Genomic DNA, 22995 nt, shown 5'->3' with positions numbered 1-22995 from the left:
CGTATAACGGATGAATGTCCCATTAGGTTCCTTCTCCCATTTTACCGGAGATTCGTTGATGACACGTTCGCCCTGTTTCGTTATGTTTGTATGGCGTTTTTACGTTGCATGGAATCAATGGTTATTCAGCAACGGGACCAACGGCTTTACGTGACTTCCGAACCACGTCAAGAGTGAACTTCTATCACCAGAAACACACATCTCTCACTCCTCAATGGAATGGCCGAGAATCGAACCCGCGACCACCGAGGTGGGACGCAAACACCATACCAACCACGCCACTGAGGCGCTCTGTTTCGTTATGAATGCCATTCAGTCCTTTCTGGGGTTCGTCAACCGACAACATCCAAACATAAGGTTTACTATGGAGAAAGTGGTAAATAACAGGCTTCCCTTCCTAGATCTTTTTGTTTCCAGAGGTGACTCAGGCTTTTACAGAGGTGTGTATAGAAAAAACACATTTACTGGTTTGGGAATGATTTTTTATAGTTCGTGTTTCTTTAATTTTAAGTGGAACTATTTTAACCCTCTTCCATAGAGCTTATACTCACTCATCAAACTGGATGAGCTTTCACGACGAAACATCCTTTCTGGTGAGATATTTTAATAATAATTGTTTTCCTTTACGACTTTTTTTTCAGATCACTAAACAAACTACTAATGCCGGGAATGAAGATGTTTGCAAGCGTCCCTTTCCTGCATGATGATACCTTCAGGACAGCATCACATCCATTATTCAAAAGAGGTTTCCGGCTGTGGACTTGAAAATCATCCCCAAAAATCCCTTAACCATTGGATCTCTGTTTAGAGTCAAAGACCGACTCAGTCCTCTGTTTTCGTCCAGCGTCGTTTATGAACACACTTGCCCGAGATGTGATCACGGGACATACGTGGGATGCACGGAGAGACTGTTGAAGGTTCCAATAGATTCCCATAGAACAGGTAGTAGGTTATCTAATCCTGAACAATCCAATATACGTAACCATTCAAAAACATGTAAAACCTATATTGACAGCAAGGATTTTTCTATCTTGGGCCAACTGCGGAACAACAACAACCTGACTATTTTAGAATCTTTAATTAATTATTAAAAAGACTGTACCGTCGTTAAACACCCAAACGTCCTCTGTAAAATTGTTCATAGCGTAGTTTGGGCAGCTAGTTTGCCTCACTCTGTTTTTTACTTATTTTTGTCAGTCTTACTCTTTCTTTTGTATAGGTAGGTGTTTCTAAGATTTTAGTGAAGTTTGCTTTCGAAGGTACTGTTGAATTTTAACTTTTTACTTTACTGAGAGCTGTTGCCATTACATTTTTAATATAAATTAAATCAAATTGAGTATTAATGTTCGCAAATTTTATATATTTTTAGCCTTGAAAATGCGACTTGGAATTCGTCGCGAAACGTCGGCATTGAAATAAACTGTAAAAAGATGAGGATGCCTTTCCCTACCACTTCCGTCGCGATATATCTTCTTTGAGCCCCAGCTCCGGCCCTTGTATATATATATAATATATATATATATATATATATATATATATATATTATATATATTTATACAATTTCATATTCTCTTTACCCATATTACCGCTGTTGATTTTGGCTCTAAGAGACGTGAACCAGCCAGGAGGTCAAGTTAAAAATAAAAATGAAACTGTGTCCGGATGGGTTATAGGTAGAACTCTGGTCTTCAATCACAACTGTAGCGAGGGTGAACCAGCGGTATCAGCGAGAAAAGGGAAATCTGATTAGAAGGTAGCGAGACGGTAGAAATGAAACACGGCAGAAGCTACACGCAATTTTAAATGTCTACATTACTTACCACCATTGCATCGTTTATAGGCCCTTTTTTTATGGCATAAACCGTAGGCTTTTCAGTAGCTGCTTTGGGCAGTGTTCCAAGATATCTTACAAGATACTAAAGCCTTCGTCAGACTGTATACACTGATGACTTTATACTTAGTTCTAATATCCGATGTTTCTTATAATAACAACTCTTGTCATCTCATTCCATGGCAAATTTTCATCAAGCTTTGGTTGGAGGAGGTTATTCTACAAATGTATTTATTTATTCTTATTTAAATAGAAAACAAACAAAACACACAATTTATTTCTTATCAATCATCAACTTGGTTGGAGTCTGAGAATCTTGGTACTCAGTAGTATAATTCAAGTTCGTTCTGTTGGCTATAATGTCTTGAAAACTTGAATGATATCTTACTATCCTTAGTGACATTAACGCACAGAGTTCTATACTTCCCCATCCATGGAAAATTTCGCAGTATTACTGTCCACGGGGTTAGGTTAGAATGCAATGAACTATATTAGATATTCCTTTTATTTTCAGTCTCGGATTTCTTCGGGAAATCTCAGATGAGCCAAGTTTTCCCCAAGGTCTAGAGAGTCTAGACCTTGGTTTTCCCCATCCTTCACGATGCTTACTGGAACTTCTCAAGAGTTCTTCGATCCTCCCAAAGGGTTTCTGTAAGTGTTCCTCATGAGGAATTCCTCGGTGGGGTCTTTGGCTTCTCTCCTCAAGAGATAATACGGACTGTAATAACGCTGCTGCCACACAGTCGCCGTCTCTTCAGCTTCGTTTATCAGCTGCGCAGAAGGTGTGAGAAGCTCCACGCCCCTCGGAAACATCGAACTGGAACGAGATAATACTGCCATTATTATGAAGTATAACTGTTGTTTAACGAAGCCTATCTACATCCCCATGTTGAAAAATTTAATCAAAGTACTTTATTGTATTATTTCTATGTCACCGATTGCTCGAACAGCTTTTTCACTGCCAACCAGTTGATGGAGGTATAAGACTATTCAGGTCACAGACAAGTGTAGCAGTCACGCTAATTAGCTAAAAATATCTTATTTTACTGACTTCGCGAAACACCTGGTGGTAATTAAATTTCTCCATTCGGTGGAAAATTTCAATGACATTTACATTTTCATTTCAAAGAAATACTGCGTATCGCAGAAATGGCCAGGGAGCACAGGTAACTCAGCCACCACAAGAGGAATTTATCATTGCAAAGGAAAATCATTGTTCTCAGATCCATGATGATGGTAATGCTGCGTAAGAAAAACAATAAATAATAAAAAAGAAGAAGATCGATTTTCTCCGGTTTAAACTTGAATGAGCAAACGTCTATAATTCCCTGTGGAGGTAGCAATCAACTGTATTGAATTCTCTCTCATACATAAATAAGTGCCTACTACTGGCCTACAAATTATAACAAAGGCTACATTCCATTGCATGTCCATATCCATAAAGGAAAAGGAATTCCCGCATCAATAAGGATCATCTTCACTCTGGCTCAATAAATTCTATTTGAAGTGACAAGTCATCATCTTTGGGCCATTTTGAAGTTCGTTATTTCGCTGATAGTTCATGTTTAACACCCTGTTAGTGAAACAACCCAAAACAGCTTGAGCTCTTCACAAATTTTACGTAACAGATTACTGCCTACCTGCACCATAGTAGATTCACATCAACCGTGCATCTGATGTCTAGGCCAGTCCCTTACGACGCTCCTGACTAGCTATTGATAAGCCAATCCCAGGGCTGGAAACTCTCAGTCTCTCAAGAGAGTTCACATAGGCAGAAAGTATGTTCCATCTCTACCGAGGGATACTTTTGAAAGACGTATCCCTCAGAAGTGGAACATACATCCTGCTTATGTGAACGCTCTCGAGAGACTGAGGGTTTCCAGCTCTGTGATTGACTTATCAACAACCAATCAAGAACGTCGTAAAGAACTGGCATAGACATCAGATGCACGGTTGATGTGAATCTACTAAAGCAGTGAACTGAGCCAATCTCCCTCTGATGCTCTTGGATAACTCACCAGAATGGAGAAACGGGACAGCCGATGATGTAGAGGACTCGTCCATGGATATTGAACCGGATGACGCCTCTGTACTGCTCCCGAGTGTCCTCGGGATATGCATGAAGGCACTGTTTGTCGTTTTAAGATGAAAACGGGAAAAAAAGTATCTTGAGATATATATTATTTTGAACTGCCCCCCCCCCCCTACTATGTCTTCCTCAGCTACTTGAAATCTACTTACCAAAGTAGTGATAAACAAGAACAATGGTCGAATTAAGTCGACGAGGGATCAACCCAATAGACATTACTAAGGCCCGTCTACACGGTCGAGCTTTGCTCGACGAACTCTGTTCGATGTGACGTCAGAAGCGGAGAAACAGCGGATAAAGTTTTGACTTTTCCCGCTTCTGACGTCACATTGAACAAAATTCGTTGGGCAAAGATCGACCGTGTGGATGGGGCTTTACATATGGTCATGAGATACACCCACGAAATGTTCAGTATCTTTTTATGCATATCATGAAGTACAAGTTCATTTCAAAGGTATGAAATATTCAATTGCCCCGTTTACCTCAATGCATTCTCTTCTGACTACATCTCCCAATTCGCACAAGTCATGTTCCATTCTAAGATCCATTTGTTCATAATGGCTTCACAGTCGCGAGCCAGTCTGGTGGGGGGGGGGGGGGGGGGGAAACTGCGAGTCAGATATATCATTATTAATGGATTATTTGTTGCCTCTTCTGACGTAAGTGATCCAGTGAATCCATTCAGCAGCTAATTCATAGCTATAAGCCCACCGAATTCGTTGCTCCATTCATTTATATACATTATGAATACTTTGTTCATATACTCTATTCCACATTCACCAGAAACGGGATGTGGTATTGTAGCAGACATATATATATATATATATATATATATATATATATATATACATATACATATATATATATATATATATATATATTTATATATATATATATATCCTATCTATGTAAATCCTGGATAATTACACATACCTGATCACCCTGATAAAATCGCTGTCTAACATGCTTAGGTGGTAAAACGTATTACAATATCCATGATAGAATTAGGCCTCTGCTAGAGGGCAGACTTTACTTACCAGGTGCATCACGTAAAAGGAGTTATACTCGTCACTCCTCGTGTCAGCTTTCATGAAGATTTTGAAAGGTCCTTTCTGGAAGGAATAAACGAAAGTAATACTATTACCATACATTTTTTTCGTTTTCACATTTACAATAGATCCCTGGTCCCTTTTTTCCTTCCGAGAGCAACCAGACTTACTGAACAGCAGCGCCTCTGTCGAAATTCTGAGTTCCAGAGGTTCTTTATTCCTCTCGGGATGTCGTGCAATTGGAATTTCAGAAGTTCAAGCGAAGGTGAAATGCTTTTCTACCTTAATGCTCTTCTCCTTGCGTTTTAATACATGTTTATATATTTATTAATTGTTTTTTCTTTTTTGATAAGCGTGATCACTGGTTTCTGTATTTTCCGAACCTCATTTCACTCTTTCCCAATGAACACCTTATTCTTTAGAAGCTTGAATTTCACGTCAATGGCCCCTCGGGTTTGTTCCATATGAATAGAGTTCATCTTCTGAATAATAATAATAATAATAATAATAATAATAATAATAATAATAATAATAATAATAATAATAATAATATTACACAAAGCACTACACCCAAGAGCAAATACGGACAGACTATACATAACACGTAAGGAAGGAGGGAGAGGACTACTAAGTATAGAAGACTGCATCAACATCGAGAACAGAGCACTGGGGCACAATATCTGAAAACTAGTGAAGACGGAATGGCCTAAAGAGTGGCCATGGGGAAGAAAGGACTAATAAAAGTAGACGAAGACCCAGAAAAATACAGAGACAGGACAAATGACAAACAGAGCAGACAATGCACGGACAATACATGAGACAGATTAAAGAACTAGCCAGCGATGACACATGGCAATATGGGCTACAGAGGGGAGAGCTAAAGAAGGAAACTGAAGGAATGATAACAGCGGCACAAGATCAGGCCCTAAGAACCAGATATGTTCAAAGAACGATAGACGGAAATAACATCTCTCCCATATGTAGGAAATGCAATACGAAAAATGAAACCATAAACCACATAGCAACCGAATGTCCGGCACTTGCACAGAACCAGTACAAAAAGAGGCATGATTCAGTGGCAAAAGCCCTCCACTGGAGCCTGTGCAAGAAACATCAGCTACCTTGCAGTAATAAGTGGTACGAGCACCAACCTGAGGGAGTGATAGAAAACGATCAGGCAAAGATCCTCTGGGACTATGGTATCAGAACAGATAGGGTGATACGTGGAAATGGACCAGACGTGACGTTGATTGACAAAAATCAAGAAGAAAGTATCACTCATTGATGTCGCAATACCATGGGACACGAGAGTTGAAGAGAAAGAGAGGGAAAAAATGGATAAGTATCAAGATCTGAAAATAGAAATAAGAAGAATATGGGATATGCCAGTGGAAATTGTACCCATAATCATAGGAGCACTAGGCACGATCCCAAGATCCCTGAAAAGGAATCTAGAAAAACTAGTGGCTGAAGTAGCTCCAGGACTCATGCAGAAGAGTGTGATCCTAGAAACGGCACACATAGTAAGAAAAGTGATGGACTCCTAAGGAGGCAGGATGCAACCCGGAACCCCACACTATAAAAGCCACCCAGTCGAATTGGAGGACTGTGATAGAAAAAAAAAAATAATAATAATGGTTGTAGGTCCACAATAATACAGCATGTGAGAGTTGATGGTCTAATAAATATTAATAGCTTTCGAACCTTGTGCTAGGTTCAAGAACCTAGAGCACAAGGTTCGAAAGCTATCAATATTTATTAAAGACTATCAACTCTCACATGCTATATGATTGTGGGCCTGCAACCATTATCATCATTTTCGACACGGAAAACTGTGCCCAATAATAATAATAATAATAATAATAATAATAATAATAATAATAATAATAATAATAATAATATAATAATAATAATAATAATAATAATAACAGAGAGGACGGAATGGGTAGAAAAGATTAGACAATGGATGGAGCCAGATACAGAGAGAACAAAAATCCCCTCCATGAAAGCCTACAACAACAAGAAATTAAGGGAGAAAACAAGTGAGGTCAATGAAAATAATGGGCCTAATACACACCACCAGTATCACAGAAACAAATAACTTGACATATGCAGGAGCAAGATTAGTAGCAGAACTGATGGGGATTCGAACACCAACACCACCGTCACAACCAACCCAACAGAAACCAAAACAGCAACCTCCTTGGAAAAGGCGCCTGGAAAAGCAAATCAGGGTGATGAGATCTGACTTGAGTAAACTGAAAGAGATGGCAGAAAAAGGCTAAGAAACAAGAAAACAAGGAGGAACTCAACGAGAAATACAAAGTACAAGAGAGGGGACTAAACAACACAATAGAAGATGTAAAACAGAGGCTTAAGGCCAAAGCACACAAGATCCAACGGTACATGAACGGAGGAATAAGGGATACCAACAGAACAAACTATTCGGAACCAACCAGAAAAGACTATACAGCCAACTAAGAGGGGAAGACAACCACCAGAAATTCCTGAAGCCGAACCAAGTAAGAGACTCTGGGAAAACATATGGTGCAATCCGGTATCACACAACAAACATGCAACATGGCTCCAGGAAGTCAAGGAAGAAGAAACAGGGAGAATAAAACAAAGATTCACAGACATCACGACAGACACAGTCAGACACCAACTAAAGAAAATGCCAAACTGGAAAGCCCCAGGTCCCGATGAAGTCCATGGATACTGGCTCAAAAACTTCAAGGGCCTACACCCACGAATAGCAGAACAACTCCAGCATTGTATCTCAAATCACCAAGCAACCCTAAATGGGATGACCACAGGAAGAACATCCTTAGTACAAAAAGACAAGAGTAAGGGAAATATAGCCAGTAACTACAGGCCTATCACCTGCCTACCAATAATGTGGAAGTTACTAACAGGTATCATCAGTGAAAGGCTATACAACTACCTAGAGGAGGACAAACCACCATCCCCCACCAACCAGAAAGGTGCAGAAGGAAGTGTAGGGGCACAAAAGACCAGCTCCTGATAGACAAAATGGTAATGAAGAACAGTAGGAGAAGGAAAACCAACCTAAGCATGGCATGGATAGACTATAAGAAAGCCTTCGACATGATACCACACACATGGCTAATAGAATGCCTGAAAATATATGGGGCAGAGGAAAATACCATCAGCTTCCTCAAAAATACAATGCGCAACTGGAATACAATACTTACAAGCTCTGGAATAAGACTAGCAGAGGTTAATATCAGGAGAGGGATCTTCCAGGGCGACTCACTGTCCCCACTACTCTTCGTAGTAGCCATGATTCCCATGACAAAAGTACTACAGAAGATGGATGCCGGGTACCAACTCAAGAAAAGAGGCAACAAAATCAACCATCTAATGTTCATGGACGACATCAAGCTGTATGGTAAGAGCATCAAGGAAATAGATACCCTAATCCAGACTGTAAGGATTGTATCTGGGGACATCAGGATGGAGTTTGGAATAGAAAAAATGCGCCTTAGTCAACATACAACAAAAAGGCAAAGTAACGAGAACTGAAGGGATAAATAAAGCTACCAGATGGGAGCAACATCAAACACATAGATGAGACAGGATACAAATACCTGGGAATAATGGAAGCAGGAGATATAAAACACCAAGAGATGAAGGACACGATCAGGAAAGAATATATGCAGAGACTCAAGGCGATACTCAAGTCAAAACTCAACGCCGGAAATATGATAAAAGCCATAAACACATGGGCAGTGCCAGTAATCAGATACAGCGCAGGAATAGTGGGAATGGACGAAGGCAGAACTCCGCAGCATAGATCAGAAAACCAGGAAACAAATGACAATACACAAAGCACTACACCCAAGAGCAAATACGGACAGACTATACATAACACGAAAGGAAGGAGGGAGAGGACTACTAAGTATAGAGGACTGCATCAACATCGAAAACAGAGCACTGGGGCAATATCTGAAAACCAGTCAAGACGAGTGGCTAAAGAGTGCATGGAAGAAGGACTAATAAAAGTAGACGAAGACCCAGAACATATACAGAGACAGGAGAAAGACAGAAAGAACAGAGGACTGGCACAACAAACCAATGCACGGACAATACATGAGACAGACTAAAGAACTAGCCAGCGATGACAATTGGCAATGGCTACAGAGGGGAGAGCTAAAGAAGGAAACTGAAGGAATGATAACAGCGGCACAAGATCAGGCCCTAAGAACCAGATATGTTCAAAGTATGATAGACGGAAATAACATCTCTCCCATATGTAGGAAGTGCAATACGAAAAATGAAACCATAAACCACATAGCAAGTGAATGCCCGGCACTTGCACAGAACCAGTACAAAAAGAGGCATGATTCAGTGGCAAAAGCCCTCCACTGGAGCCTGTGCAAGAAACATCAGCTACCTTGCAGTAATAAGTGGTACGAGCACCAACCTGAAGGAGTGATAGAAAACGATCAGGCAAAGATCCTCTGGGACTATGGTATCAGAACGGATAGGGTGATACGTGCAAACAGACCAGACGTGACGTTGATTGACAAAGTCAAGAAGAAAGTATCACTCATTGATGTCGCAATACCATGGGACACCAGAGTTGAAGAGAAAGAGAGGGAAAAAATGGATAAGTATCAAGATCTGAAAATAGAAATAAGAAGGATATGGGATATGCCAGTGGAAATCGTACCCATAATCATAGGAGCACTAGGCACGATCCCAAGATCCCTGAAAAGGAATCTGGAAAAACTAGAGGCTGAAGTAGCTCCGGGCCTCATGCAGAAGAGTGTGATCCTAGAAACGGCACACATAGTAAGAAAAGTGATGGACTCCTAAGGAGGCAGGATGCAACCCGGTACCCCACACTATAAATACCACCCAGTCGAATCGGAGGACTGTGATAAAGAAAAAAAAAAATAATAATAAGGTCAATTTCAGCTATTGATTCAACATGACCTTTTCCCTCTTCCTTATATTTCAGATTTGAGGAACTGAATACTATTCGATACCTTATCAGGGGGAAGAGTGAAATCTTTACACGGACTTCCAGTGATCTTGATTTCTTGAGCGCGAAGAATGTCTTCCCGAATCTTCTCTTCATACTTGGCGCTGGTCAGGCTGAAAGTGAGAAAGCTCAATTAAACTGACAGGCTTTTTAGATCAGGTAAGAGAATCAAAAAGGTATCATTTACGGCAAACAAAAGCTCATAAATTATCCAAAATAGGAGGGGGAAAAAAATTGTGACGAATCATTTTTTTTTTTTGCACACCTTCGCAGGCCCCTGAGCTTTACCAGAGGGTCCTTGTTATAGATCATGTGGTTAAAGAAGCTCTCCTGCGCCCATCCTGTCACGTGGGCTCCTGCGGAACCGGCGTGGAAAGTTCTGCTGATCTCTGGGACCAGGACATCGCGGCCATGTCGAGAATCCTGAGCGTGGAGCCACCAGTCCCAGTCTCCTGTAGCCTAAGGATTGCAGTGAACAAGTTTACTTCGTGGTCGATCACGTTTACATCGATTATCATTCATTTCTAAAGTCGTCAAAACATGCGGAGACACGCAAAAGCAAAGTTATAGGCACAAAGTCTTTGCAGATTATCGTTTAGGTTTGTTTGTATGGTGTTTTTACGTTGCATGGAACCAGTGGTTATTCAGCAACGGGACCAACGGCTTTACGTGACTTCCGAACCACGTCCAAAGTGAACTTCTATCACCAGAAATACACATCTCTAACCCCTCAGTGGAATGCTCAAGAATCGAACTTGCGGCCACCAAAGTGGCAGGCCAAGACCATACCGACCACGCCACTGAGTCGCTTTGCAGATTATTGTGCTGAATGGTGGGAGTGGAGACAAGCTGTAGAGACTGGTGCAAGAATGTACTATATGCAATGTAGATATTTCTAGGGTAAGAAAGTTGAAAGTAGGAGTTTGACACAATCAAAGAAATGGATCAGAGTGCTTTGATGGGGTTTGGTTAAATGCACAGGAACTGATTTCTACACACAAGACTGATTTCTCTTTCCTGAATCATTTGGCTTAGTGAGTAATTGAGATAGGTAGGTATGGTTTATTTTTCAAGATGCGTTTCTATATTCAAGTTACATTATTCCATAGATAGTCTTAAAAATGTAACAGATAACTGTGGTGGTTTAGTAATTCCAATTTGACACTGAATACTTAATATGCACCATAAAATCTTATTACACTGGATTTCCAAAACTAAGCATTTTGTTCCTTATGGAAAACATAAACTACAACGCAAAAGCTTTTGGTTATGAACGCTTCATAATTGGTGCTTTCTCTCATTTCAGTAGTATAAGCATCTGCACTTTCACTGCATGCTTAAAGTTATTTTTAGTTTTCCGCAAAAAACTATTGAGATGGCTATTTGTCTGTCCATCTACAACTTTTCTGTCCGCCCTCAGATCTTAAAAACTACTGAGACTAGATGGCAGCAAATTGGTATGTTGATCATCCACCCTCCAATCATCAAACATACCAAACTGCAGCCCTCCAGCCTCAGTATTTTTATTTTATTTCAGGGTAAAGTTAGCGCATTTTTTACTTGTTTAATGTCGTGGTTACAAGGCTGACCACTCCAGTAGATTTACTACGCAGATTTCTGATTGCGTCACCAACTGTAAGTAATTTTAAATAAAACAAAGAAGAAGAAGAAGAAGAAGAAAAACGATCTTCTTTACTGACTTGCTCAGGAATCCAGAATCTGTACTGCTCTCTAGCCCACTTTCGAGTCACCATCCAGCCGAACTGAGGAAACACCTCGAGCCGCCGCAGAACTGTTGGGTCATAAGCTACGTCAGGATAGCTGTTGATGGAGAATGCATTGACGCAGTAGATTGTGGGGTCCGCGTCTAAAAGCCAGGCGGTTTGTTGAAAGAAGCTGGGAATGAGGAAGAAAAATTGGGCTCTCATAACTTTCTTCGGCACTGTATACTTTCTATTCCAGTTGTTAATCGGCCAGTAGACCGAAAATCAATTTTGTTGTCATGAAACAAAAACCGATCTTCAGAGTGACTGGATTTTGTACAAAGGTTTGTTTCTTGCGAACTTCAGCAATATTCCCTCCGCACAAAATGTAAACCCCGTAAAATGGTTTCGCATTTAAAAGAATAACTCCATTTTCGCTTTTTCTTGGACACGTTCTGGAACATTCTCTTACCTTAAGAAATCAGGGGAAAGCAGCAGGTCGTCTTCTAAAATGATGGCCTTATCCACTTGAGGAAAGATATTAAAGACATTATGCACTGAAAACCTGCAAACATTATAGCTTATTAATATATGAAGAAAAGTGCAGTCCAGCATCGCTGATCGTCTTGGAAATCAGTGACGAGTAACTGAGACTATCACATATACCCTATTAAACTCAGAAAGAAGTAGAGGTTCTCATCATATAAGAAATAGCTGCCCTTTTTTTCCTTTATGTACCAGAGTTAAGAACCTCTGAAATGCCAGATGTTCTTAAACACAGTGGTCATGGTTAAGGCTTTTGGATTGAATACAAAGCATCAACTTGTGAGATGCTAGATCCTTTGCAAAATAACAAATTTTTAATGAATGTATCATAAATTATGTCATGTATACACACACACACACACACACACACACACACATTTAATACTTCAATGTCATTCCTACCTGAAATGCATATTGAGGAGGGTGGAGGAACCCTTCGTACCTTGAGGTTGGTGAACGAGGACGTCTAGCCTAAAAAAGAGGGGCGTAACATATCAGTAATCGCATAACACAACATATCCAAACGAGAATACGAAAAAAAAAAAAAATCGCTGAACACATGAACATTTTCTACGTTACCCAAAAAGTCTTGAAAGATGTACGATTTCATTGTGCGGGCCATCGATGAACACTACTATGGGTGTCTGGGCAGCCCCGGGTGTCTCCAGCAGATTCAGGAGTTGTCTGTGAGGTAGAATCAAACAGAGAAGATTGAAAGAACAAATCCGATACTTAAGCTTTTATCTGGCTTATTTGTGCATCAAGCAATAAGCAGAAATATTTCGTAGCTTGATACGTAGTCGTATCTCTTTCTCCTAAAACGTATGGACCAGAAAGGACGTAAAATAATAAAAGCTTTAATGTCTCCGGAGCTTGAATCCTTTCAAACTTTAAATGAATGCAAGAAAACGCCAGCTTTTGACATTCCCTTTACATTGGGTATACCCACAGATACGATTAAATATTTGTCCAAATGTGACATTCTAGAGCACTTAATCATCATTCTTAGGCCTAACGTTTCTTTTCTGTCACTATAGATACGACATCTCTTTCGTTCATAACTCTACTGTGGCCTAAGTGAATGTTTTTGTTTGCTCTCATATTTAATGTCTTGAGGACACTTTTGGAATAGAGAAGATAGAATTTAGGCCAAAGGCCTAGCAGTGGGACCTACGAGGCCATTCAGCGCCGAAACGGAGATTGATAGAAGAAGGTAGTTGCACTATGAATCAATTGTTAGGAGAGGGTGGAAAGTAAGATGGAAGACAGAGAATATGGACGGAGTTACAGGAAAAGGAATGAAAGGTGTTGCAGCAAGGGGCCAAAGGGACACACTGCAAAGGACTTTAAGTGGTGCCTACAGTGCACCATTTGAAGCGTACAAACGACATTTGGCTATATCTCACGTGGATTCTCCCAGGATTTCAAGAGCTAAAGGAATTCTGTCTTTACTAACAAGACCCTCCATTATGAAGTCACCGAGAATTATTCTTCAAAACTTACGTGACTACATCTCTACAGGTTTTGGAATCTTACCTGTAGAAGTTGAATGGCTTGATAGCTGTCAGCATGGCCACTGGTATGACTTCTGCCACTGAAATGTTCTCCTGTGTTCCAAAATATAAGATTGGAGTCAGAGATGACAAACACTTTTATTTTCCTGCAATGTCTAATGTAATGTACGCCTTCCAATTAATTTTAAGATAGAAAAAGTGATAATTCCTTTGACGTGGAATATGATGCCTGTGACACCTTTATTTAACTTGCGCAATGATCATAGCAAGACCACAGAGATAGAATCATACACTCAATACTGAAAGCACTAATAAACAAATCCTCATTTTCAAATGCAACGCAAATAAGGCGATTAAGAACTGAAACAGGTGTCCATATTGAATCATTTATAGTTGTTAAAAGAGTGGAAGGATAGACTACTAAACACATAGAAACAAATTATAGTATGAAATGTCCACATAAAGAATCACTCGTAAAATCAGTGTCATTATGACTTAAAACACTAATACGGGGTGTTTTACATTTTTTTCATTGTTAATCTTTTTATGCAATAACCAATTGTTTTATATGTTTTTTCAGAAGTTCAAGTTAAAAAGGTATAAAAGTGTCTGGTGAGAGTTGCTCAGCGACGAACCCTTGTGAGGCAAGGAAGTTTTGTAATAGGCCTACTCGTAAAATCTCTTTATATTCAGTCCATAAAATAAGGTGAAAATGAACATCCAGAAAAGGAAGTACAAAATGTACCTACACTAAATGCAGTACTCACAGCGCCATATCTAAATTCGAGAGGTTTGATTGGGTCCACACAGGTGCACAGTCTAGAATACCCATCGTAAGTTTCGCAAAATCTCCGCTGATCCTCCATGGTAGGGTCCGCGTGCCACTGGCACCGTGGCACTGCACAAGAAAATAAAATCATCTTCAGAATCAGGAATTCAATCAACTCTTTTCGGAACAGAGAACAGAATATATAGAATTTAGGCCAAAGGCCAAGCGCTGCGACATGTTAGGTCAGGTCATTCAGCGCTGACACGGAAAATGACAGTGAAAATATTTGAAATGTGTTAACTGGAGGAAAACCTCGCAGTTGCACTGTTCAAAAAATGTTAGGAAAGGGTGGAATTAAGATGAAAGAAAGGCTAATAAGCTTCAGAATAATAATTTATCTGTTATACTACAAATTCATGATCAGACTGAGATTTTCAAACTACCCAGACAAACCAGAAAGTGACGACACATGGAACATTTAGGATGAAGACTTTTGGAGAATGATAGGAAAGAATGGGAGAAGGTACAGAAGATAAGTAGAGACAGCATTTGAAATAAACGACAATTAACTGGGCTTTGTGCCAGGAACGCCATTCACAGAGGGACTCTTCATGATTTTCAGACCATCAAGACAAAGTATTAGGCAGAGATTACACAGTCAGATTTTGCCAGAGGAGCTTCTTGAGCAAGTGTTGGTGGTAAATAATAGCACAAGAGCTGGAAACTATACTTAACAGGTATTTGAAAAGTAATATAAGGAAGCGTAGAAAGAAAGCCCACAGGGTTTTTACATGCAGATTTGGCCAAGGTTATGAGCTGAATTAAAGGAAGGGTTTATATTGTGAAAAAAAAAAAACAAAAAAAAAAAAAAAAAGTGGAATGAAAGGAAGTCAAAAAGCCTACCCAAGAAGGCTGTGAACTCAATTTATATTTGATAAAACAGATGGTTGTGTAAGTGAAGGCCGACGAGCGCAATGTACAAAAAGTTATGGATTTATAATTGATTTAATAATGAAGAGATGGAGGAAGTGTCATATTATGGGATGGAAAAACATTTCTGTTGCATTGTTGGTGTACGGATTGCAAAGCCGTTATTGAGAAAGCAATAAAACAAAAAAGAGAGAGAGAGAGACCATCTTGTACGAAATGGAAGGAATTGTGACGTACAAGCAACAGCAGATGATGAACAGAGTCGTAAAAAATAGAACGTTTTACCCATGTTAGAATATTAGTCTGTCTTAAACATGTTATGGAATTACTTGGTCCTTTGGGCACGTAGCACTGAACGTCGATTGGCGACGGGTACCCGACCTCTAAGCGACGAAGGATGGTTATGACCTCCGCCCATACTCGTCCTTTGGCGGCCTGCAAGAGATCAGGAGTGTGTTCTAGTGTTAGCCTATAATACAAAGTTCCCGCCAACCGCCCCCCCCCCCCCCCTCTCTCTCTCTCTCTCTCTCTCTCTCTCTCTCTCTCTCTCTCCACTTCTAAAAGACACTTTACAAATATATTGTCACTCAATCTCACAGGGAAAATGTACAGAATCAAGTAACTTTGTTCTAAAAATACAATAGGCTTGAGTTTACACAAAAGCAAAAGTAAACTTTGCTCTCTCTCTCTCTCTCTCTCTCCACTTCTAAACCATATTGTATAATTATCATTCAATCTCTCAAATGAAACACAATGAATTAAGCACCTCTATAAATAGGCCTATGCTGCCTTTGCTCTCTCTCAAGATAATATTGCATATTTGTCTGTTAACTGGTACTACAACTATTGAAACGAATGGCTTACTTTTTCATAGGATCCAGAGATTTTATGAAGAGGATAGAAACGTTCTGTGGGAGTCGCAACACTCTCTGGAGCATGCGCAATCATGGCCCAGCCTTCGAAGAGCGCTAGTTGGCGAATTCGACTGGCTCCCAACCGCTCCAGTGCGTCTATAGCCTCACCGTGTCCTAAGAACCCCACTGCATCTGGCTTTTGGGAGTCATTCACAACCATTATTCTCTTGCTGATTAAAAACATAACAGTATTAGAATATCTCAGGTTTTTCAACAATTTGTCATTTTCCTCTCCAGAGTAAAGATATGGTTCATAGAAATTTTCTCGTTATTGTATCAATAAAATTCTTAATGCCAATAATAGTTAGGGAAAGAGTCTGGTTAAGCAAGACCAAAAGTAAGAGGTTTACGGCAAACGGAAGGCTTTTATCAAAGTAGTATATAAGAAACGTAACTCGGACAAAACAAACAAGTAAATGTGAGTTAAACCAATAAATACTAGTATACATAAACAAAATGTGGTAATACATTTTTAGCCTCAACATTAGTCTATTAATCCTGGTCCTCACCACAGCTGCAATGACGACCAGTCGACCAGGCAAAATGTCGGCTAAGTGACTGGCTAGATTTTGGTGTTCAGCCGGTTGGTGGGTCAGGAACATTCTGGCCTGCATGAGCTGACCTGTGTTTGGGTGGAGGACCAGCACGTGGAAGCCAGCGTGGGTGTAGAACTTGAACTGGGTTAAATTTCCAAGCTTTTCGTATATCTGGGAATGGAAGGTATATTCCGTAATGTAGCATGGAATGGTCATTCCTTTCTTGGCGCTTTGAGCAAATATTCGGAGACAATGGCAAAGTGGAAGTTATGCCTTAATTTAGCTTAGAATGATAAGCTAATTCTTAGTAATATGATCAAATACTGATATGATGTCAAGGGCTAGTAAAGCGTAAACTTTGAAATATCACAAAAAGAATTCATGGCAGAATTTTGACTGTAATTTTTATATATTTATTCAATTACTTATGTCACTATTACTCTTCTTTGCATCTGAAGCCTCTAAGATTCTTTGGCTAAATTTGAGGAAACTTAAAAGGAATGAATCAAAGTAGATTAGAAAAAAAGTGGGGGGAGGGACCTTTATCCTGAATGGATATAAAGGAAGCATTTAGACACGAAACAATACTTCGTATAATGGAGACAAATGGTTGGCAAAAGATAATACTTACCAATATGTAAGTGATAATACTTACCAATTTGTCATCTCTGAAAACTTGCACTTTTCGTTTATTAATGAGTATCCTGAGCTTTAGTCTGCCCTTTTTCTCCTCTGTTGCAAGAAATTGACAGAAGTGCGTTAGAAGGCGATTTCTCAGAAACCGAATCCTAGACTAAACCAGTCTGGCAGTGTTTTAGTACTAGACATACGATTAAATTTATACCATGACTTGATATCATGAATTATTGCAGCTCTTTTGTTATATTAACTGATCATCTATTTTTACAAGACGACGGAGCTCAAGCTTAGATAACAGAACAACGTAAAAGTATAATCACTATTATGTAGGTATCATTTATATTATATAAAAAAAAGGAGACGAAAGGTTTTCTTACTCTGGAGAACTTCCACTGCAGTCATATTTACTGGATGAAGACTTCGCTCCTCTGAAAGAACGAAAAGGACATTGTTGTCGTTACAGATATTTGATTTTCATTAATAATATTGTCTCAACCTTTATGTATATTAGCAGTTTTCGTGTAGTCAGGTGCATTTAATGAAACTTGCAATGTACTAGTAACAAAGTAAGACCTGTCTAAGACATTCTTTGGACCTTGCTCCAGGAACATGAGTCGGCACCGCCAAAGAACCAGTTTAATACTATTGAGATTATTATTAAGAAGCTGAAACCTATTCATGTGGAACAAGCCCACCATAGGGGTCATTAACTTGAAATTCAAACTTCCAAAGAATATGGAGTTTGTTTGAAAGAAGTGACAGAAGGTAAATGGGACATACAGAAAGAGATCATTAAGAAAAACAGATGAATTAACAGATACACAAATAGATAAATAAATGAAAATGTAAGTAATATATTAAAATACAAGTTGAATTGTATTAGGGTGGTAAATTAGTAATGCACATTTACTGCAAATTGGTGTTGCTCTCGGCAAATAAAGGGTATCAGCGATCAATATAACACAAACCAACAGAGGCAAATCACGTATTTGTCAAGAGATCATTATACTCTCTTACATCCGAAAACAGGCGATAATTCAGAACAAATTACATTAAAAACACAGCATTAGTCTCGCCTAATGATATATTTTATCCAAAATCAAACGGGTGCAGTTCATGCATCTATATGTGGGGTATGTTAGCTTATTGGATTTGTCGGCTCCACAGTGGATTTTCGTCTTTTAACTGGCAACGAGATTATCTGCAAGAAATGAAGGAATCAGTTCGTAACTGATAATATACTTGCTGTTGTGGTTATCTGATCTTCACTTATGAAAAACAAAGTAGCTGTTGTCTTTGACGAAGATCATTCAAACAAATGCAATAAGCAAATACCTGAAGCACTTACCTCCAATCTTTCTCCATTCAACAGGAAACCTCAATTTATCTCTGACGTTCCAAGAGAGGCCGTATCGGCCAGACACATTAGTTTTTGTGGATGCTGGTCGTCTGCTGCCACTTTGTTCTCGAAAAAGGTTTGCCACGTTCAAGTGACACATGCAACAAATGGTGAAGAGGATAAACGCAGCACTCTTCTCATATGTCGCCATTTTCACAGGTATCTGAACATTCAAAGTTCAAGTGCAATATAATGCATAAAGAAGTAATGCAAACTATTTTTAACAACCGATGGAAGAATACAGCGTATCTATTTTACTACATCCCTATTTCCACTAAGTTTCACTCGAAAACACTTTTCTTTTCAGTGTCCTTCATCACTAATTTCACTTCCCACGTACCTTCTGGGCCTGCTGCTTGAGAAACATCGATCAGCCTTAGATATTGACATCAGTGATTTGCTGTTTAATTCCCCAATGGAATTTGCTTTTATAAAACCGGAAATGGAAAACGGAGTACTGAAACCAAGGATTCACATCATATTTCAAAAACCACGAAATATATTTTAGTAACTAGATAAATTCTAGGGTATTTTCAAGACTACGGCTATAGATCCAGTATAGTAATGATAAATCTTTCGAAAGGGTGGTGACCACTTCCACTGTAGCAGAATCAACGCGTGTGATTTTCGGGCTTTTTTTCCTGGAGGTGACGTAGGAGTCCTCAGCATTTTCTCTATTTTCTCCTAATGCGTTATCCTAGATTACATGAGCTGTCTATCTAATATATATTATAATATATTATATTATTTTATATTATATTATATATATAGTGTGTGTGTGGTGTGTGTGTGAGAGAGAGAGAATGAGAGAGAGAGAGAGAGGAGAGAGGAGAGAGAGAGAGAGAGAGAGAGCGAGAGAGAGAGAGAGAGAGAGAGAGAGAGAGAGAGAGAGAGGCTGACTGTCAGCCTCAGTTCACTAACATTAGGTCTCGTCAGTATTTGAATGGTTGACCACGTACTTCCGTCACTGTTGGAGATTTTAGACCATCTAAAGGCCGCAGGGTACAGGACAACACACACACACACACACACACACATGCTTAAAAAATCACAGTAGATGCACGTGACTTCATAAATAAGCGAATACCACGGGAAATGATAGACAGGAATCCAAGCGCTTTCGTCTTTATTCAGACATCGTCAAGGAGAGTAGCTCCTTGACGATGTCTGAATAAAGACGAAAGCGCTTGGATTCCTGTCTATCATTTCCCGTGGTATTCGCTTACACACACACACACACACACACACACACATATATATATATATATATATATATATATATATATATAACATATATTATATATATATATGATATATATATATATATATATAATATATATAGATATATATATATATAGATATATATATATATATATCTATATAGGGCTTACTAGTGCTACCCGGGAAAATTTTGAATGACAACCGATAAACGCTCTATCTCCTCCCAACAGCCCCTCTACTCGAACTCTCACTTCTCCCTCTCTCACTCTTTCCCTTTCCTGTGAAGAAAGTTGCTTCAGTTACAATGCCCAGAATTTTTAACATTCTATATTTCACCATTTCTCAACCCCATCCCTATCAAGGATGAACTTGGACTAAAAGGGCATCAGAAGTGTCACTATTTATCTCAAAGGCCTCGAAAACCATAGATTGAATAATATGTCATTTTTATCGAGGCTGAACTTAGACTTAAAGGGCATCAGGAGTGATCACCATTCATTTCGGCAACCGCAAAAACTATGGATTAGAAACTAATAACTGTCGTTTTCGATTATTTTGACATGTCACCCCCTTCCAATCAGGACTGAACTTTGACTTGAAGGTCCTAGGGAGTCACTATTCTTCTCAACGACCTAATAATTATGAATTAGACACTATCTGTTGCTTTCAGTAATTTTAACATTTCACCCACTTCCCACGCACCCCGTTACCCAACCAATCGTTCGATTTTAATTCTGTTTTCATTATGACTTTTCCCGGTTTGATACTGACTAATATTTACAGTCTTGTCAAATCAGTCAAGAAATGTGGATTTGTATATGTTGATACCAAACGACAAACAAACAGACATTTTCTCTTATATATATATATCTCTAATAAAAGGAGCCCATAAAAACACCAAAATATAGAGAGAATAGTACTATATTTCAGCAGTCCCTGAAATATAGTACTATTCTCTCTATATTATGGTGTTTTTATGGGCTCCTTTTATTAGATGGAATTCTGTTGTAACAGAACATTTTACCAGTCATATATATATATATATATATATATATATTATATATATATATATATATATATATATCATATATATATATATATATATATATATATATATATATATAATGACGGAGACGACAAGTATCTCGTTATTCTTTTGGTAGCGCGGCAAGCAACCGGTATTGGCAACACATTTTCTCTCTCTCTCTCTCTCTCTCTCTTTATACCTCCCCTCCATTTCATTAGGTCATCAAATCAGAGTCGTGAACTTACAAAAATATGCATTTATTTAAAAGCAAAGTATTAACTGAATAACTCAGATTCTTAACAGCATGATTAAATGGAATGTTAACTCAAAGTCCAAATAGCTCAGATAACCCTCGGTAATTAACAGTCAACACAGTAATTATACTCTGTTTTTTTTCATCCGTCCATCCGCCTGTGGTGTTTTTGTATGGTAACACTGCGTCCCCGGCTTTAGATAGTTACATTCAGCTTACAGTCAACGATTATAATAATATCCTATTTCGAATATGAACGGTGTAATTCGCATACAGTAAATTATTAAAACACAACTTTTCAGTTGCAAATGTACACCCAGATATTCTTTTATTTAACCTAACACTTACACACAGTAACTATTTACCGGGACGCAGTGTTACCATACACAAACACCATAGGCGAATGGACAGATGAAAAAAAACAGTTTTTTTTTAGTCAACACCATTCTCCAAAGAATAATCCCACTCTTCTCCAATTATGGTTCCTTCTGCTAGAATAGTTCCCTCTGCTAGAACAGTTCCCTCTGCTAGAATCGCCCAATAATAGCCAGTTTCACTTCACTAAACAAAAGTACTGTTCGCAGAGGCCATCCTGGCCCTGCCTTCTCTCCCCGTAAGTCTCTAGGGAAGTTAAATCGCTGATTCTTACATTCTAAGAAATGTCACAGCATCACATTATATATCATTTAAATATCATAGCAAATCCCCCTCTTTATGTTACACACACACACACACACACACACATATATATATATATATATATATATATATATATATATATATATATATATATATATATATATATATATATATATATTATTTTAAATTTTCTGACGAGTTCTATAATTCCCTGGTTTTAGGGCGAGCAGATATATTAGCTATCAAATATATTATCCGTGGAGGGCAGAAGTAATAAAATTAAAGCTACAATCAGGATCCATACAGAGTATGGATCCTGGCTACAATTTATGTTAATAATATTGGCTGCGGCCACTGTAACTGTATTGATAGGCCTATATCAATTTTTCTGTTGTGCATTCGGAGGCTACCATTCATTTTCCAACAATTAACTAAGACTTTACCTATCAATTCTAGCCTTGGGGTTGGCAAATAAAAGTGTACAACATAATACTCTTGGGCCTAATATTCACTGGAAACGGTTCCTGGTTCACAACAGATCACTCTACAAACACAGTTACGTACACCCTACACTATTCGTGTTATGTGCAGAACAATTAACTCGACACAGCTTTACTTTATAGCTGGTGCTTGAAGTCGAAGACAGACGAAACTTTATCTCGAAGGTCAGGGTGAGTCATGGAAAGTCTGATTCCCGCCGTTTCCTCACCATTTCTTCGTGTTTTACAGAGACCTGGAGTCCTGGATACATGGTTTTGGTAAACATATCCTAATCTATAAAAAAAATCCACAACTATTCCCTTATAGAACTGGTTACGCAGCACAGTTAGCTTAGCTTTACGTTCATAATACAAGAGCCATTCAACTCAAGAATTAACACTTTCGTATAACTTGTTAGAATATCTCATGCATCTTATGCTGCACA

General features: G+C 38.8%; 1 protein-coding gene across 1 annotated transcript; it reads right to left on the bottom strand.

Annotated features, from left to right (window-relative positions):
* Positions 1-1813: 1813 nt before the first annotated feature.
* LOC135214610 (protein O-linked-mannose beta-1,2-N-acetylglucosaminyltransferase 1-like) lies at positions 1814-19632 on the bottom strand. Its single transcript, XM_064248943.1, has 17 exons — positions 18880-19632; positions 17909-17959; positions 17548-17624; positions 16866-17063; positions 16307-16492; positions 15772-15877; positions 14511-14641; positions 13766-13836; positions 12809-12913; positions 12632-12700; positions 12156-12248; positions 11681-11876; positions 10246-10439; positions 9985-10093; positions 4958-5032; positions 3850-3959; positions 1814-2648 (listed from the first exon to the last, which is right to left on the bottom strand). The coding sequence occupies exons 1-17, from the start codon at positions 19079-19081 to the stop codon at positions 2450-2452; spliced, it is 2172 nt and encodes a 723-aa protein (XP_064105013.1). The 5' UTR covers positions 19082-19632; the 3' UTR covers positions 1814-2449.
* Between the last annotated feature and the right edge of the window lie 3363 nt (positions 19633-22995).

This window comes from Macrobrachium nipponense, chromosome 46 (genome assembly GCF_015104395.2).
Source record: "Macrobrachium nipponense isolate FS-2020 chromosome 46, ASM1510439v2, whole genome shotgun sequence".
NCBI classification, from domain to species: domain Eukaryota; kingdom Metazoa; phylum Arthropoda; class Malacostraca; order Decapoda; family Palaemonidae; genus Macrobrachium; species Macrobrachium nipponense.
The sequence above is the reverse complement of the archived record's forward strand: the minus strand, read 5'-3'. Positions and strand labels throughout refer to the sequence as shown.

Bases quoted from the DNA above. Each gene is read 5' to 3' on its own strand.
- LOC135214610 (XM_064248943.1), bottom strand. From the start codon at position 19,081: ATGGCGACATATGAGAAGAGTGCTGCGTTTATCCTCTTCACCATTTGT. The intron at 17,625-17,908 runs GTAAGAAAACCT...TTCTTGCAACAG, and splicing joins TGCAGTGGAAGTTCTCCAGA to AGGAGAAAAAGGGCAGACTA. The intron at 2,649-3,849 runs GTGAGTTATCCA...ATCTCGTTCCAG, and splicing joins TGTCCCGTTTCTCCATTCTG to TTCGATGTTTCCGAGGGGCG.